At 35.6% G+C, this 17,364-nt stretch overlaps 3 protein-coding genes across 4 annotated transcripts; 2 read left to right on the top strand and 1 right to left on the bottom strand.

Moving 5' to 3' along the window:
• Nucleotides 1-8,413: 8,413 nt before the first annotated feature.
• On the top strand, nucleotides 8,414-9,384 carry LOC129577902 (pupal cuticle protein C1B-like). 2 transcript variants are annotated; one of them, XM_055465732.1, is made up of 3 exons: nucleotides 8,414-8,553; nucleotides 8,720-8,810; nucleotides 8,942-9,384. In XM_055465732.1, exons 1-3 carry the CDS (start codon nucleotides 8,542-8,544, stop codon nucleotides 9,103-9,105), a joined length of 267 nt encoding a protein of 88 aa, XP_055321707.1. In that variant the 5' UTR covers nucleotides 8,414-8,541; the 3' UTR covers nucleotides 9,106-9,384. The 2 variants fall into 2 exon arrangements, with proteins under 2 accessions (XP_055321707.1, XP_055321706.1); XM_055465731.1 differs by having other exon boundaries at nucleotides 8,415-8,553; nucleotides 8,927-9,384.
• Nucleotides 9,385-13,067: 3,683 nt separating this feature from the next.
• Nucleotides 13,068-13,844, bottom strand: LOC129577901 (cuticle protein 16.5-like). Its single transcript, XM_055465730.1, has 4 exons — nucleotides 13,800-13,844; nucleotides 13,541-13,670; nucleotides 13,391-13,462; nucleotides 13,068-13,311 (listed from the first exon to the last, which is right to left on the bottom strand). The coding sequence occupies exons 1-4, from the start codon at nucleotides 13,809-13,811 to the stop codon at nucleotides 13,202-13,204; spliced, it is 324 nt and encodes a 107-aa protein (XP_055321705.1). The 5' UTR covers nucleotides 13,812-13,844; the 3' UTR covers nucleotides 13,068-13,201.
• A 1,176-nt stretch (nucleotides 13,845-15,020) lies between these two features.
• On the top strand, nucleotides 15,021-15,719 carry LOC129579430 (cuticle protein 16.5-like). The gene is made up of 4 exons (XM_055469512.1): nucleotides 15,021-15,032; nucleotides 15,162-15,291; nucleotides 15,370-15,441; nucleotides 15,521-15,719. The coding sequence occupies exons 1-4, from the start codon at nucleotides 15,021-15,023 to the stop codon at nucleotides 15,628-15,630; spliced, it is 324 nt and encodes a 107-aa protein (XP_055325487.1). The 3' UTR covers nucleotides 15,631-15,719.
• Nucleotides 15,720-17,364: the final 1,645 nt, after the last annotated feature.

The following is a 17,364-nucleotide window of genomic DNA, read 5'->3' as shown; positions in this document are numbered from 1 at the left end:
AGCGTCCAATTACATTGCAATTATTATTGTTATTATTATTGCTTTGTGTTTTTATTAAACTGACATCGCTCAGGCACCTCGTGATATTTCTACCGTTGTTTGTTGCTACTGCTGCTGCTGCTGTTGCTGTGCTGTTGTCATTGCTGCGTTTTATTTAAAAAAACTGCAAAACGGAGCAGATAATAAATGGTAAAGAGATCGTTACTGGCCGGGCTTGGTTAAGTGTATGCGGCGAATGAACCCAAAATGTCGCATTTTGACTCATCGATCGTGTCTTGTTACCATATTCAAGGTCAATACCATACAACAATATCAACACGACTGACACTTTTGATCTTATTCCATGTTGGCAACAACATAAATCCGAGAAGAAAAAATGAGTGTGTGTGTGTATGTCCACAAAATCCGAACGAATCAAATGATCACACAATGAATCGACACATTCGTACAATTGAAATCACATCACTCAGTCTCGTTATTTATTTCGTTACAATTTTTTTTTTAATCAAGCTTATTTCTTTATTGAATGCATTTGCAATATTGCGGCACATATCATTCGCACACTCATTGCAACCGAAAGCGATTATTGTTTGAATCAATTATAGAAACGAAAAAATTCCATGGTCATGTTGCATAAGATGAAGTGCAGAGGAAAAAGCGTTGCAAATCTAATTTTTCGTATTTGTTTTATCTAACTGACAAATTTCAAGCGGATTGATCTTATCATTTTAAGTGTGTGTGTGTGTGTATGTATTGGGCTAGGGTGAGTGCGATATCTAGTTGATGAATTTAAATTTCAATTCAAAAATGTTCGCTGCTCCATGTGCCAATCGAGCATATTTGCAAACATTTATAGCAGTTTATTACGTAAATTGGATGCATTTATCAATAAAATATTTCTTCCGTAGTCGAAGAACGCGCTCACGCGCACACTCGCACTCGTACGGTGGAGTTTGTATCGTGCAACGACGCCGAAAGACTGAAATTGATTAACCGGTACATTGAATAACGTATTATTAAATAACGACGAAATTTTTACACATCTGAAGAATAACCGTAGGTGCGATGAAAATCCGCAGCACTTGGAATACTAAACAACAAATAATTATACGGAAATTTGTGCACGCCATACACTCTTATCAAAACGAAAAAAAAGAAGTATGCTTATCCACCTTCAGACGTCTCGCTTGGACCGGCTTCCAAAGTCTATTGATTCCGTACGATCGACATTTCAAGTAATTTATGAATGATACCGTATTTATTGGGTCCCAAAATCGAAATACAGCCTACTTGAACCAGAAACTTTATCCGAACCGAGCTCCGTTCGTTTTTTATTGTTCGCTTTGTGTGTGCTTTCGATTTTCTGCACCCATTTTTATAGTCGACATTTCGGCGCTTCATTGAAATCATAACATTGCTTCGATGAAGCTGATCAAAGCTGAAACGAACAGAAAACCTTTCAACGGAATTAGCGGCAATAATTTTGCGCTAATTCTGCAAAAATTACTCACGCAAAAAACTCATGCAATAAATTTCTTTTTATATAATTGGTGAAAGAAATAAAAACAAGTGTGTGAGAATTTCAGACGAGTATAACCCGCCAAAACGATTTGGAATGAGGTGATAAGCAACGAAAACACACTAATTGGCATTAAATTGGAGGACACGCGCTCATTTCATGAGCACAGACAAATACACAATGGCTGTTAGTTGCAGTCATCTAACATTTATGATAATCTGTAATAAATTTTATGGTGCAGTTTCATGCTTCGGTCCATTTGTGGTGGAGGTCTTCGAGGCAAAGCATAACACACAAATAGATCAAAAAGGTTTCCTTTCAACATACAACATTCCGAACACAAGAAACAAAAATAAATCACAAATTACAAACAAACAACAGCCCAACACTTAAACCCACAAACACTCTATTTTTCTTATCTGCGCGCTTATTGTTACGCTATCGCCATTCTTCACCGACTGATTTATATTAATTTGCTGGTGTTTTGTGCAGATTTTTTGTTTTGATTAATTAAAAAAACGTATCCACACAGAGAAAGACAGAGAAAGACAGAAAAAAAAGTTAAGAAAAAAATATTAAATAAAAAGCATAACACGGTTGGTCTGTGAACTGACCGCCAAAATTACAATTCTCCCAACTCTCGAGACGGTGAATGAGCTGCTGAAAATTTTCATATTTTTGTTTCCTCCATTTTCGCCCATTTCATGGCAGATCATTATGGAATTGGATTGTCGGAAAACCGATGGCTTTGAAATCAAATCACTCCAAACCAGAAACGAAGTTCATCCAAGTGAAGGCACATGAATACATTAAAACTATATCGCATGATTTTGTTTTGAATTTTGCGGATGCAATTCCATTGACATGTCACAGAAAAATTGATCCAAATATTGTCGGTGCTTTTTGTCCAATCCCAAAAAAAAAAAAAATTTGCTGACGTTTTCTTGTGTTAAATGTCGCAATTTCGTTGAATTCAGTTTCGACCATAATTCATTCGATCATTATGATTTGAGATACCTTGAATCATCTCTTTCGGCAATTCGTCGTTTTTTTTTTTCTTCTGTTGTCTATCTGTCCAAATGAGACAAATTACTCAAATCAAGTGTCAATCAATCGACTATTGTTTGACGCACGACCCGACCGCCTCATTCTTCCCATTGAAATTTCGTAATTTTAATTACAGAAAAAATATTTCGGTTCTGCTTCAGTTTGACTATTGCAAAATTGCAACTTCCAACAAGAATCAACTGATTAATCAATAAATTCTTCGTGCTTTGTATGTCGCATTCCGATGCAATACACTTTAATTAGATTAAAACACTGGCCAAAGTGTTTGGCGCCTTTAATATTCATCGTGTGATACGTAATAGTTTGAAGCCAGTTCAGCAATAAATCAAATGTCGATGACGTCTAAATAAATATGTATATCGCATTTTTTTATTCTCTCTTCAAATCGTCATATATTGGACCATAAACATCCAGATGGAGAGAGAGCAGAGCAAGATTGGTGTTTGTTTGGAGGTCAGTGCCGGTTTATTTTATGCAAGTTTTAAAAAATACAAGTTCAAATTTTGTCATATCGTATAATTTTTTGTTGCTTCTCTCAACTCTCGTTGGCTCGAATATCGGTAGTTATTTGTTGTTTCATTTTTCTTAACGCTTGGCCATATCTCTTTGCGAGGCTTGATGCTGTTCGCTGAACTAAATTACTGATTTATATTTTAATTTTATAGATATTCCATTTTCAAGATCAATATCAACGCATTAACATGTTGTACTATGTGTGTAACGCATTTGGCATACGAGGCGTGGTAGGTTTTTCGAATGTGAAACAGTTAAAGTGGATAAAACATGTTGTACGCGTCATGATGTACATCGGAATTTCGTATTTTCTACTGTGCGTGTTTCGCATTTGAAAATTCAAGAAAAAATCAGAAGAAAAAACAAACAGAAACTGTTACGCAAACAACCGATATTAATTTTTTGATGTCTTATTCATGACGATGGCTTTTGTTTTCTTTCTCTGATTGTTAGCGTTGTCTCTCTCTCTCTCTCTCGGCGTCTGTCTGGCTGGCCTTTTTCATTCACGTCAATATTTCATCCAAATATAATTAATATGTGAAATACTCTTCACAATGACAGCAGATACATCTAACTGGCTCAAAAACGCTGAAAATGTACAAAGAAATATCTTTTCCTTCGGTGTGTTTGGCGGCAAATTTATCTTGTTTATTTGGGCTACCGTGTGAGCATATTGTTTCAGATGAAAAGAAGTTGAGCCAAGAAAAAAATCAAATAAAATAAACAACAATAACATCAACAACAACACCATGTAAAAAGGTAATGCGGAAAAACATTAACCTTAACCAAGATACACATAAAATGTGGAGCCAAATAAATGAACGGATAAAAAATTGCGCAGAAAAGTTTTTTCAATTATATCTCTTTCGGAAAACGGCACATTTTCCCATTCAAATACACAACCAACGAAAATGGAAGTTCCTCTTTGAGCGGGAAGTTAACGCACTACATCAAATGAAAAACAATTAACGAAATTCCTTTGTTTAGATTCGAGCCTAAAATTTTCATATTTACACAAAATTAAAATTCGACGACTTTGTTGAAATTTTTATGCCCATATATTTATTAAAAGAATTTCCTCAAAGGTTGACCATTTAAAGCGAATGGGCCGCTGAGTCAACGTAAATGATATTGAAATGGTAATGGTCATCGTTGCCGTCGTCGCCATCGTCATTGTCGATGTCGGCGCATAGAACCCTGATCATGTGATTTAACAATGCACGATGAGTGTCTTGACGCAATCAAATAGAACGTTTTTTTCACACAAGACAGTTGTGCTTTTTAAAAATGTGCAATTGCAATTTGCAATATATCGTGCAAGACGCGCCGAATATAGGTCTTGGTCAATGGCGTAATTTTTTTTTTGCCGTGATATCAACAGCAGCAGCAATGGCCAACCGAGACATGACTGCTCATTTCCATGCCAATTGAGTCAGAACATTCACTCGCACTATCTATGCCGTAATATATATGCCCTTTATTCGAGCGAGAGCAACGAAAAAAAAACCAACAACACAAAAGACATAATACTACGTACAATCCAAACGAATTTGTATTTATTTGTCTGTCATTAATCTTGTTGATCAAAGAAACGAATGAAAATTACATTAAATAAATGGGAAATAATGCACGTAATCAATGACGATGATTCGTTCGCTCACTTGGCCCAACCAATCGATCGACTACGCCATGCATATGCGGCCCGAAAGAAAAGCCAAACCAAAATTCAACAATGACACACAAAACCGAATGAGCGAAATGTAAAAAAAAACGATTTCAATGGGCAATTGGAGATTTTCATGAATGCACATTCGAGTGAAAGGCAATATTCAACTTCCTGCACCGCACATTATGGGCCCGAATTCACTGAACGATACAGTTTCTTTCGCCGTGCCATTTATTCAATACCAAAACTGTTAAGATTTGCAGAAAAGCGTTGTGTCTGATGCAAAGATCAACCATTTGATTTGTCTATAGCATAGTTTTTCTATAATATATCGTAGAGAAATGAATAATCGAAGGTGACGAAACACATGTTCCTTTCTTTTGTTGTGCATTTTAATTTCGACCAATGAATGGAAATGAGTTGTTCCACATTTTGTTCCAAAAAAGAAAAGAAACCACGCTAACAAACAGGTGATTGATAAATTGAAACACAAAACTCCATTTTAGTGATAAGACGCACAATGCGCGCACGTTGATCCAATTTCGGAGGCCTGAAATGCCAATGCAAAAATCTGAGATAAACCATGAAATGCGCGAAACACGAAGCGACAACGCGAAAAAAACCTTCTTGAAAAAAGACTTCGGCCCCATGCGTGTGTAAACAATAAATAAAGTCACTCAGATTGTGCGCCATCAAATAAGATCATGGGCAATGGCGACTTACAATGAATTACACGAAATGCAATTGTTTTTATTTTCGGCATTTTGATTTGCGTCCTCTCACGAATCACATGTTGGGTTTTTAAATTATTCCATTCAATCACTATCTCATACGCGTGTAATATTGCATGCGCCAGTTGTGATTTGTCTAAATTTAATCGCATGGCGCGGTGCAGCCAATTTGTCGATGATTAAACTGGTTAATTTGTAAATTGATGCCAAAATAACACGACACTGACAGCATGTAGAGTGGATACATGGTAATCATCTGTCACCGGGCCACCAATTTAAACGCCGCATGTTTTGCACTGTGTGTGTGATTGACAAGCTCCTTTTGTGGTGAAGGAAATGATCATTTTGACATATATGTCATACATGTTATTTATTCTTATCTTAAATTTCCAAATAGAAAAATCATTCGAATTTTAAAAAAAAGTTTTAATCACGTGGATAATGGATAGGATCCCTGTGTGTATTTGTCATCCAATCAAATCGATGCAAGCATATATTGATAGTACGATATATATGAGCAACAATCATGTGACTTACGACGCAAATGGAACAGGATCCCATCTAAATGAGCAAGATAAAATCAGTCCATCGCTTTCGATTACCATTTGATCTGATATCGAAAATGTAATTAGTGACGCTTATGATGGCCTCTAATTTGATTGATTCCTAGCGCCAAGTGGTGAGTTTTGTTCGGGTGTAGACAGAGAGCATCATCAATCTGTTCAATTAGTTGTGTTGCAAATTCAGACAAGCATATCCATATGTAACAAAATCGGTATGGAGCTGATTTTGCTCAAATTCGTTCAACCATGACGACAGCGATGGTGATGATGATGCAAATGCAAATTTGCGGAGACACGTAAACAAAATTCCGATAAAATGATAACGATAACACGGTATAAGCATGGTAATGAATGGATTCAATAAAATCGACCGCACCACTCATAACATACCTATACATGCACGATGTGTGTGCTTTAATATTTTTTAATTGCATAATTGAGCTCACGCGTTTATTCATTAAAAATGAATAAATTTATGTTATCGCCAACGATGTCGGCCAATTTTAATTGACGTTGGAATGCATGCAAACATCAAACAACGTCGTAACCGTTGACCGAATTGAACCACTGTCTGTAAATTGAAAGCAAAACGGTTTTTGCTCTCTTCGCTCATTTTATGCATTGTTTTAGAGGAAATTACAACTAATCGACCAATTTTCAAGATCACCACACGTGTAAAACTTTTTTTTTTCTTCGTTTGCTATGAATTCTTTCTACTGACTAAAAGATCTTTTTCTTCTCATTTGTTTGCTTTTTATTTCGCTTTTTTTTTGTTCTCTGTGAAAAAAAAAAACAGAGGAAGAAGAAGCAACGAATAAAAAATGCTGCAAATTAATAAATGGTAGCCAGCGAACAGTAGCCAAAAATATGCTTAAACGAAAGCACAATAAAAATCCCACAAACGAGCGATTAAAAATAGTACGATAAGTGTAACAGAAAAGCCACTGATTCAAAAGTTTGCAATTTCAGAGCTCGCAGTAAGAAACACATTGCTCTTTGCAATGAATCCAAAAACAAACAACAACAAAGTAACAAAAAAAAGTATCGCATTTTACGGCGAGTTATTACATTACTAGAGATTATATCGAATATTTTTAAACACACTTTTGCTCTTATGCGCGCCTGACAATTGCGCGAATTCTTTGTTTCACTACTGGTTTTTTGCTCGAATTTTTTTTTCTTTTGTCGTTGTGTGTTTCATGTTGCGGCCGACTTCGGTGCCGAAAAAAAATGTAACAAAATGAATAGCCTGAAATCGCCCCATAAAAATTTGCTTTCAACTCGCCTGTTGACACACGACAACGACAGCAACGACGGTAATAACTTGAAAGACCATCAACTTTGCATTCATGCGACTTGCCAAACAAAAAGACCGGGTAAAACATATGAAATCGTAAAATGATCCGCCAAAATTCGCATACGAAACAAACAGACGTAAAAATTCGGGTGAAAATAAACAATTTTTTTCAATCACTTTCGATGTCTTCATGGTACGCGCGTTGCGTATTTTCAAAATTATTTGCCCGTTTTCTTCTCTTTAAATCGGTTTGCGTTGCTTTTTTTCTGTCTTGCTTGCTTCTTTCTCTGGTTTTTATTGACATTTTTTTTTATTGAGTCGTTGTGTCGTCACCACATCATCACATTTGCGTGTGTAATTGCGACGTGTAATCTTCAAATACCGGTTTGGTTAAATTCGTAAAATCGCATTAATGTTGCTCCATATTAAATTGAAAATTCGCTTCAAGTCGGGCCCATTAATGGCACGCAATGGTTAACACGATGTACATTTGCGATGCGATGCCATTTGCGATCGCATATAATGGTATGCTTTGGCCAAAGTATGACCATAAGAACGCGATCTTGGTTCGTATCAATTTACGCATATGATATGAGATGGGATAGATCTCTCTGGATATGGACATTTATATATACGTATATATAGTTTAATTAAAGCGGTTTCTTCCTTGTTAAATTGATGAACCAGTCTGATGTATTGTGTATGTTGTTCGGTGGTGCGCGCGCACGCACGCGCGCTCGCAATGGTACTATTTCAATCGATCGCATATAATTTATTACACATACTGTGAAATTTGACCGCATAATGAAATGACGGGCAAGCAGGCTAGCTAGCGAGTGTGCAGGCAATCAAGCGAAAGAACAAAACGACTGTACATGAAGCATTATAACAAAGCCGTGTGCGCGCGTCTCTTGAACATACATTTTTTTTGTGTTTTGTTTTATTCTTTTTAATGTCGATCACTTCCTTGAACTTTATTTAGATAAGAATTCAAAGGTATGCGCTTGTAGGCTGTGCCGTTTTTTTTTTCTCTTCTTCTTACTTGCATTATATGGAGGGCCCTTTGTTTTAGATCATCCAGAATGGGTATAAAAGACGCTGCAGAATAGCAAATTGTATCAGTTTTCTGATTGAGTTCGATTATTACAGTCGTAGCAACCAGCTAAAACACTAAACCCTTCAAAATGTTCAAATTGGTAAGTGCATTTCGAATTTTATCAAGTAGATTTTCTAGTTGTTCGTTCTTTTTAAGTACTTTGAAATTGTACAATTTGATCAGTTTTTCTGTGCGCACAATTTCAATAGGGTGGTGATGATGATCATTGTTCTTACTAACTACTTTATTTTGTTCATTCGGTTTAGATTGCTTTGTTCGCCCTTTTCGCTTTGGCTGCTGCCAAACCAGGCCTTATTAGTGCTCCATTGGTCGCTTCACCAGTTGTGGCTGCTCCAGGTAAGCATTCGATCGCAAAAAAGCCTCATTTTTTCTTCTTTCAAATGGACTCAAAGTGTTTCAATCGATTCTAATTGAATTGGTGTACATTTTTTATCTGTTTTTTTTAAATAAAGTTTCACGAATTGTAGCTGCCCCATATGCTAGCCCATATGCATCGTATGCTGCAACATACTCGGCACCCTACGCATATTCGGCCTATTCTTCTCCACTGGCCTATAGCTCGTACAATTCATACAGCTCGCCATACGCATACAGCGCTTACAGCGCTCCTTATGCATACAGCTCCTGGTAAACAACACCTTTGAAATGATCGACACCGCGTCAAGGACATCTAGATGCACGCTTACATCGAGAACAGGAAAAAAAAAACATCAAATACTTTTGGTTTCAACGTTTACACACAACAAATCCGTTCGTTTTTGACTGAATTTTGATCAACATCATTATTGTCAGAATTAATTCTTTTTTGATTTTGCAAAATTAAAAACCACATCCATCTGAATGTGACAAAAAAAATGTATCATCATAAAAACATTTCATCGAAAAAATAAAAATTAGTACAAATCTTACAAAAAAATCAAGAATCCTTTTCATTCAATTCCAATTTCTAAATATAGCAAAAGTTCTTATTAATTTCTCTCTTTGAATGGCAATCCAAAAAGATACAAGTGAAGCTTTTTTCGTTTTACTGATTGTCTGAAGCAATCATGAAATAAATGGTAATTCGTCTGCTACATTTATCAATTTGAGATGTAAAGTGATCGCGTAGGTAATAATCATGACCAACACCATCGCCTGTTCTGCTTGATTTCAATGTTAAACCAGTTTTTTTTATCAATTTCGATATTCAAAATGAATTATGTTTTGAAAGAAATGAAACGAACTATTTATAAGCCTGAAGCATATTTTGCAACTCTGGTTCATTGCAAAATTGATAAAAACATGCGAAAAAAAATGTCGTACGCCATACAAATCAAAAAAGAGATCGTAATCGAACTCAAGTTTTTGTACGTTTATAGATTTTAATAAATTGAAATATAAATGATCTCTTCCTCGAACTCCAAGTCAATGTTAGATCCTCAACGCAGTGCAAAAATTGATAAAAATACTTGATTTCCATTTCAAGATACTTTCATATGCAGCCCAGCATTGTGTTTTTGTATTTATGATTTCTATTTTTGATTAAATTCATATCATATTTCATTAAAATTTTGCAAATCAAATCTCTTCATGGTCGCAAATCAATGAGCTCAAACTTGTACGACTTTTTTTTTGCAAAGAAGCGATACTTTGTTCATATTTTTGCAATATAGATGCCATCTTTGAGCATTGCGCAATCTCTGCTAATTCCCGGATATTCTCACAAAAAATCAACACGAAATATGCAACGATTTCTGAATTACCGCTGAGATGCTCGCTTAAAACTGCAAAAAGAATAACGTTGCTTCCATCTGCTAGAAGAGTCATTGGCCCCCATAAAAAATACTATATACTACCGGTTTCTATATACACTATTTTTATTGACGTCAAACATTTCAGCAGCGTGTTATAATCAAAGTAGAGCTAAAATGATGGTAAGAGCTTCTAGTTTGTTTATTGATGAATGATAAATTTTACGATAGTCTCTGTTTTGTGGCCATTATGCATACACTTATTCGTCAATTTCTCTTTTTTGGCATCGTTCTATGTATAGATATACGAAGCGGTATTTCCAATCTTACCTGGGATTCGGGATCAAAACTGCTTAATGCTAAAATTTATTACATTCCACTCGAAGTCAAAGGATTCACCTAAAAATATAGTATAGTTAACATCATTTATCACCGTAATAACCATTTTGGGGCAATAAAATCGGCGAAAAAAAAACAATTTAGAGCAAGCTGTTGTATTTTTTTTTCTCAGAAATGAAAGTAAAGAATGGAGAAAGAAAATAAAATTAGAACGTTCTTTTGTCAAATCTATCGCCAATTATCGAATGCTTTAAGAATTAAATCAGCCGTTTCAATATTGATGCTGCTGATTCAGCAATCTTGAATAAATTAAAATAAAGATCGGAGATCGATAGTAATTTTTTGCATTCTACGTCATTGTTTTTCGGCGATCCAGAGTATAAAAGACGCTGCACATTTCTCAACCACCATCAGTATTCTGATTGTGTTCTATTTGACTACAGTTCAAGCATTCAGCTAAAATCAAAACTCTTCAAACTCTTCAAAATGTTCAAGTTGGTAAGTAAACCGATCCACAAGTAAATGTGCATGGTTCTGTACGATACTTAGCGAACAATTTCATCTCGGTATCTGACTAATTATTTATGTTGTTTTGGTTTAGATCGTTGCTTTGTTCGCCCTCTTCGCTTTGGCTGCCGCCAAACCAACCTTTATCGCTCACACCTCTTATGTGGCACCAGCCGTAGCTACCTCGTACGTTGCGCCGGCCTTGACTGCTTACCACGCTCCTGTGTACAGCTCATATTCTGCTCCAATAGCTTACAGTGCATTCCACCCTATTGCCTATAGCGCTTACCACATCTAAACACATCATTTCTGAGATGTTTTGATGTCACACATGCCGACCGATATTTTGACCCAATCTTCCTAATATATGTATTCGAATATGACAGACAAATGAATAATTATAATTATTTCGCCGAAAAATAAATAAAATCAGTATAGATATCTACAAACAAAATTTCTAGGGGTTTCATTCAAGGCTTGAGAAATGTGAATATTTGTGAATATTGTGGATATTTTTCTCATTGAATCATCGTCAAAATTTCGATTATATGTGAATGTTGTGAATATTTTGAATAAAATTTCCAAGATGGCGACGAATTCAAGATGGCGGCTGATGAGAACGCCCGAACTGTCAATTTGAGAGTGTCAAATAAGAAAGACTAAATATCTATGAATATGAGTGGATATTCTGAATATACACTACCGTGCAAAAGTTTGGAACCACTAGGTATTTTTCATACAAATTGACCATTTTTGGTGGACTCATTAACATATTTCGGAAACACCTGCACTCTTGATATTTTGTGTATAGGTTCTACAACGTTTCAATAGTAAATCACAGAGGTTTCATCAAAAAATATTCATGAATTTCAAAAATATAGCAATTTGAATTTGTACTGTGTGAAAAATGATCAAATTTGTATGAAGATAAAACAGATCAAATTCAAATTGCTATATTTTTTAAATACGTGAATATTTTTTGATGAAACCTCTGTGATTTACTATTGAAACGTTGTAGAAACTATGCACAAAATATCAAGAGTGCAGGTGTTTCCGAAATATGTTAATGAGTCCACCAAAAATGGTCAATTTGTATTAAAAATACCTAGTGGTTCCAAACTTTTGCACGGTAGTGTAGCTCAAAACACACCGGAATTCATGAATTTTTGAATGACAAATTCCCCTAGCAAAATTTAGGTTTTTATTCTCCTCTTAGTCGATATAAATATTTCTAAAATCACGACCAAATATCTTTCAATTTCCGAGACACCCTTTCTAATACAAAGGATGTTTGGACTGGCCAGATCGCTTTGTTCGTATCTAAATGCATAGGAGAGATTTGACATAAGACATCAAGATGCGCTCTAGATGGTAAAACTTGAAGCTGTCATTAGCATATTGAAAGTGAACATTGTCGTTTATGCACACAGTGTCACATACATACACAAACATCGAAAGCATCCGTGTATCATGACAGTTTGATGCAATCTTCGCCTAGGGAAACGATGTTGTTTTTAACTCACCCAGAACGCGAGCTTAGGACTGACAAATGTTTTACGCACCATTCACTTTCCAAATCGTTCATTTCAATACGAATAATAATTATTAATAATAATAATATCGGTGCGTAAAGATCGCGGCTATGAAATCCATACTGACAACATTGATTCCAGAATCCGGCAGAATTGCAATTCGAACTGATTCCAAACGGAATAGTCGTGAATTTAACAAACATGTGTTCGTCTTCGTTCCACCAATAGATAAAGAGTAAAATATTTTGATTTAAATAGCGATTGAAGAGATCATTTCATGAGAACATATCATATACAGAAATTCACAAAGAGTGCATTTTTATATGATCTAAGAATTTGCAGACAGTCCATCCAAGATGTATCGTGTATTTGAGCCAGTCATCTTTATGTATCTCATGCGAAGAAAGCTAAGAATTTAGGAAAGAAGATTCACATCGAATTGGGTTGTTAGAGAAAGACTTTTCTTTTCAATGTTTGTACTCATTTTTATTGTTGTTTAACCATTTGATCCACATCAAAAGAATGCGGTGTTCAAAATAAAAATCTGCGGCGATTAGTTCGAAAACTCAGTCAGATTTGAAATGATAAAGCTTTAGTCTGCATCAGAGAGTGGATGTTTCTACCATGAGTTGTAGGCCAATGGAGTGGCGGCGTAGCTGGCGATAGCTGGGGCACGGTATGAGTATGTGCTAGCGTACGAGATTGGAGGAGCGACAACAGTTCTCAAGACTGTAAGAAAAATAAAGTACAATTAGAATCAGTCGGAACCGGGAGACATACTCTTTGATTGCCTAAGGCAGTAAGTTACCTGGAGCAGCAGCGTATGAGACAGCTGGAGCGGCATAGGACACAGCTGGTGCGGCGACAATGGTTTTCAAGACTAAAATAAGAATAAAACTCAATTACAATCACTCTAAACACGCACGAATATTCTTTAATCGTTGGAGTGGAAGCTAACCTGGGGCGGTGGCGTAAGCAACGGTGGCTGGGGCAGCGTATGAGACGGCTGGAACCGAAGCGATCAATGGAGCGCTAGCAAGAAGACCTGGTTTGGCGGCGACCACGGCGAAGATAGCGAACAAAGCAACCTAATCCAAAGAAAAGTTTTAGTCAAATTCTCCATAGAAATTGCGCACACTCGAAAAACGATCACACTGTACAATCTCAATATTTCGAACTATTTGCAAAGTAACTAATTTGTTAACTGGTTCACTTACCAACTTGAACATTTTGAAGAGTTTTTGTTTTAGCTGAACGACTGAAGAAATCGAACTGATACCGATTGCTATTTTGTGTCGTCTTTTATACTCTATATCGAAACTGTTGATAAACAGCTGTCTTGTGTTGATCGCTTATCTTAATATATTCAAGGAAGCTGAACTTCAAATTTATCACCCAATTCGTTTCTAAAATGGTAAATCTTTAGCTCCTGTATAATTTGTGAATGTTTTTTTAACATTTGTGGCACGCCAAGAAGAAAACATTAGAAAAATCACAGATTTTCGTCACATGATTTGAGCCATATGATCATATGAGCTTTGTTGCTTTACTATGTACGCAGTTCATTTATGACTCACAATATGATCGATTCTATTTCATTCAATGCATATTATTTCATCACTTAATGCAAATCCAATGTAAGAAAATGTAGTGAAAGCATCGATACGAATCATCGTTTTTGTATATTTTCATGCATTTTTTTTTGCATAAATCTATGTTAAAAAATGCTCAACATAAAAAGTGACTTTGAAATCAAAACATCTGTTGAAAATCACGATGAATGAATAGAGAGAACAAAAAAGTAGTAAGTTGAGTCAATATGTTAGTTCTTATCGAGGAAACGATAAGATAGAAAAAAAGCGAAAAACGAGCATATTTCATGCTTTATCAAATTATGATGTCCATGTATTTCTTGTTGATATAACCCATCATCAAAATCATAAAATCCGCGATAAAAATCGTCGTTTATGCTCTGATTTGCCGTTCGACGATGTCAACAAATAAGTATGTGTCAAATCCAATTTCAGGATTTTGCTCAGTTCGCCCAAAGACAATCGACTTCCCATAAATTCTTCATGTATAATTGAAATGTCCCTTATTATGGTTAACCACTCTAAAATAAAGCTAGTTGTTGAAGTTGATTTTGAATCCCATTCAAATGATTTTATCTACACTGTGGTGTATAGCTGAACGCTATAATGTTCATACATTTTTCGTTGGGATAACAAACGGGTGGCCATTTAAATCATATAATCAACCGCTCATTGAATAGATGGTCTACTTCCTTGAACTTTTTCAGATGAGACATCAGAAAAGCACACCATTACTAATCGTACGTCACTACATCAGATAATTCAAAGTATAAAAGACGACACAAAATAGCAATCGGTATCAGTTCGATTTCTCCAGTCGTTCAGCTAAAACAAAAACTCTTCAAAATGTTCAAGTTGGTAAGTGAACCAGTTAACAAATTAGTTACTTTGCAAATAGTTCGAAATATTGAGATTGTACAGTGTGATCGTTTTTCGAGTGTGCGCAATTTCTATGGAGAATTTGACTAAAACTTTTCTTTGGATTAGGTTGCTTTGTTCGCTATCTTCGCCGTGGTCGCTGCCAAACCAGGTCTTCTTGCTAGCGCTCCATTGATCGCTTCGGTTCCAGCCGTCTCATACGCTGCCCCAGCCACCGTTGCTTACACCACCGCCCCAGGTTAGCTTCCACTCCAACGATTAAAGAATATTCGTGCGTGTTTAGAGTGATTTTAATTGAGTTTTATTCTTATTTTAGTCTTGAAAACCATTGTCGCCGCACCAGCTGTGTCCTATGCCGCTCCAGCTGTCTCATACGCTGCTGCTCCAGGTAACTTACTGCCTTAGGCAATCAAAGAGTATGTCTCCCGGTTCCGACTGATTCTAATTGTACTTTATTTTTCTTACAGTCTTGAGAACTGTTGTCGCTCCTCCAATCTCGTACGCTAGCACATACTCATACCGTGCCCCAGCTATCGCCAGCTACGCCGCCACTCCATTGGCCTACAACTCATGGTAGAAACATCCACTCTCTGATGCAGACTAAAGCTTTATCATTTCAAATCTGACTGAGTTTTCGAACTAATCGCCGCAGATTTTTATTTTGAACACCGCATTCTTTTGATGTGGATCAAATGGTTATACATCAAAAAATATAAGTAAAAACATTGAAAACAAAAGTCTCTTACTATCAATCGAATTTGATTTAATAACTTTAGAATGGGTACCACTGATGATTGTGTGTTTGAAATCCATAATTAAAGATCACAAAGAAACAGAAACAAAACTTCGGATGATCAACTGAAGCATCAATATTCATGATTGGTATCGAATTACAACAGACAATTTATATCGCTATATATGCATGATATCTATAATAAATCTTGACAGAAACCTTATGCACATCTTCCATAGTATGTAAATCATAATACATGTATCAAGACATGGAAAATGCGTGGAAGATACAAAACTTGAGAAAAAAAATCAGAAGCATCTGCAATATGATTGAATGCACCAATAGTTTTGAAATATTGTAATCATATTTCACTTTTCGGTAATGGACAACAGACTTCTGTTCTTTAAATGCCGCTGCCTTATTTGATTTCATATATTTGATAAATAAGACACGAACATTTCTTTATTGTGTGGGAATCGATTTGTATGATAAATTTTTTTCTGATACAAATTTTATCGCGTTTTAATAATCTAATTAAGGGCTTATTCAATAGCGGATATTAAATGGACAAAAATGGCTAATTATACAAAAATTTGCCTTCTGATTTGGACATCGTTTAACTTCTGTTGCTTAGGTTTTTCCTGCAAGTTCGTTAACTCACCTTCATGCACACCCAATCGAAACATACAGAAAAAGTCACAATATAATCCTAGGCCTGCGATCGAATTGAAATAATATGGTATTTAATGATATTTTCTATTCCGCAAAATTATTGAAGTTATGGAAATAGGTTGATTTGAATGGGCAAAAGGTTGAACACAGATAAAAGCGCTTTACGCTTTTAATTAGTAGACTTAAATCATACAATGTCGTGAGATCGTGTCAAAACATACACTTTACATTCTGATGAGCATTGCTCAGTCATGTTTAACAGACGAATTCGAATTATATATATTATAGATGAATTTCATTGGTAAATTATACAAGAGAGAAAAAAATCAACGACAAACTTTAATTTAATTCACAGAAATGTTGCGGTTCAGATCTGTAGCAAAACGAGCGCGACAAGTGTAGAAAAAATAAAGACCGTCCACGATTATATCTGCATATTAAAATATTTTGTTTTATTTGACCATAACTCTTGAGATATCTGACATCGAAATCAGCAATTGGGTGTTAGTTTGATGTTTATGTTAATGAGTTACAATAGATGGTGATGCATTCAAAAATAATCAAATCTACACCATTTAGCAATGGTACCATATAGCCAATGTAAATACATTGATGTCAGCGTATGAACTTTCTTCTAAAACTTTACGAATAAAGCATGAGAATACAGCGTGGCGCCACTATCTTTCCCAAATATATCATTGAAGTCAATGGAATACACAAGAGTTCAAATTCAAGGTAACAGATGGCGCCTCTATGAATCCCATACACAACCTACTTCTCAAATGAGTCTAGATTGCCATTTAGCTAAGCAGCAACGTTATCTGATGTATTTATTTATAATTTCCGTTTGTATTGTTTCGAGCGCGTCATGAAGTGATAAATGTTCGGAAGCGCCTTTGGTCGGCT

The sequence above is a fragment of the Sitodiplosis mosellana genome, unplaced genomic scaffold (genome assembly GCF_009176505.1).
Source record: "Sitodiplosis mosellana isolate CC-2019 unplaced genomic scaffold, AAFC_SMos_1.0 Smas_scaffold_6226, whole genome shotgun sequence".
In the NCBI taxonomy this organism is placed as follows: Eukaryota; Metazoa; Arthropoda; class Insecta; order Diptera; family Cecidomyiidae; genus Sitodiplosis; species Sitodiplosis mosellana.
The sequence above is the reverse complement of the archived record's forward strand: the minus strand, read 5'-3'. Positions and strand labels throughout refer to the sequence as shown.

What these genes read in the sequence shown, in the direction of transcription:
- LOC129577901 (XM_055465730.1), bottom strand. An exon ending in TGCTTACGCCACCGCCCCAG is followed by an intron (nt 13,463 to 13,540) that starts GTTAGCTTCCAC and finishes TTCTTATTTTAG; the next exon opens with TCTTGAAAACCATTGTCGCC. An exon ending in CTCATACGCTGCTGCTCCAG is followed by an intron (nt 13,312 to 13,390) that starts GTAACTTACTGC and finishes TTTTTCTTACAG; the next exon opens with TCTTGAGAACTGTTGTCGCT.
- LOC129577902 (XM_055465731.1), top strand. An exon ending in ACCAGTTGTGGCTGCTCCAG is followed by an intron (nt 8,811 to 8,926) that starts GTAAGCATTCGA and finishes TTTTAAATAAAG; the next exon opens with TTTCACGAATTGTAGCTGCC.
- LOC129579430 (XM_055469512.1), top strand. An exon ending in TGCTTACACCACCGCCCCAG is followed by an intron (nt 15,292 to 15,369) that starts GTTAGCTTCCAC and finishes TTCTTATTTTAG; the next exon opens with TCTTGAAAACCATTGTCGCC. An exon ending in CTCATACGCTGCTGCTCCAG is followed by an intron (nt 15,442 to 15,520) that starts GTAACTTACTGC and finishes TTTTTCTTACAG; the next exon opens with TCTTGAGAACTGTTGTCGCT.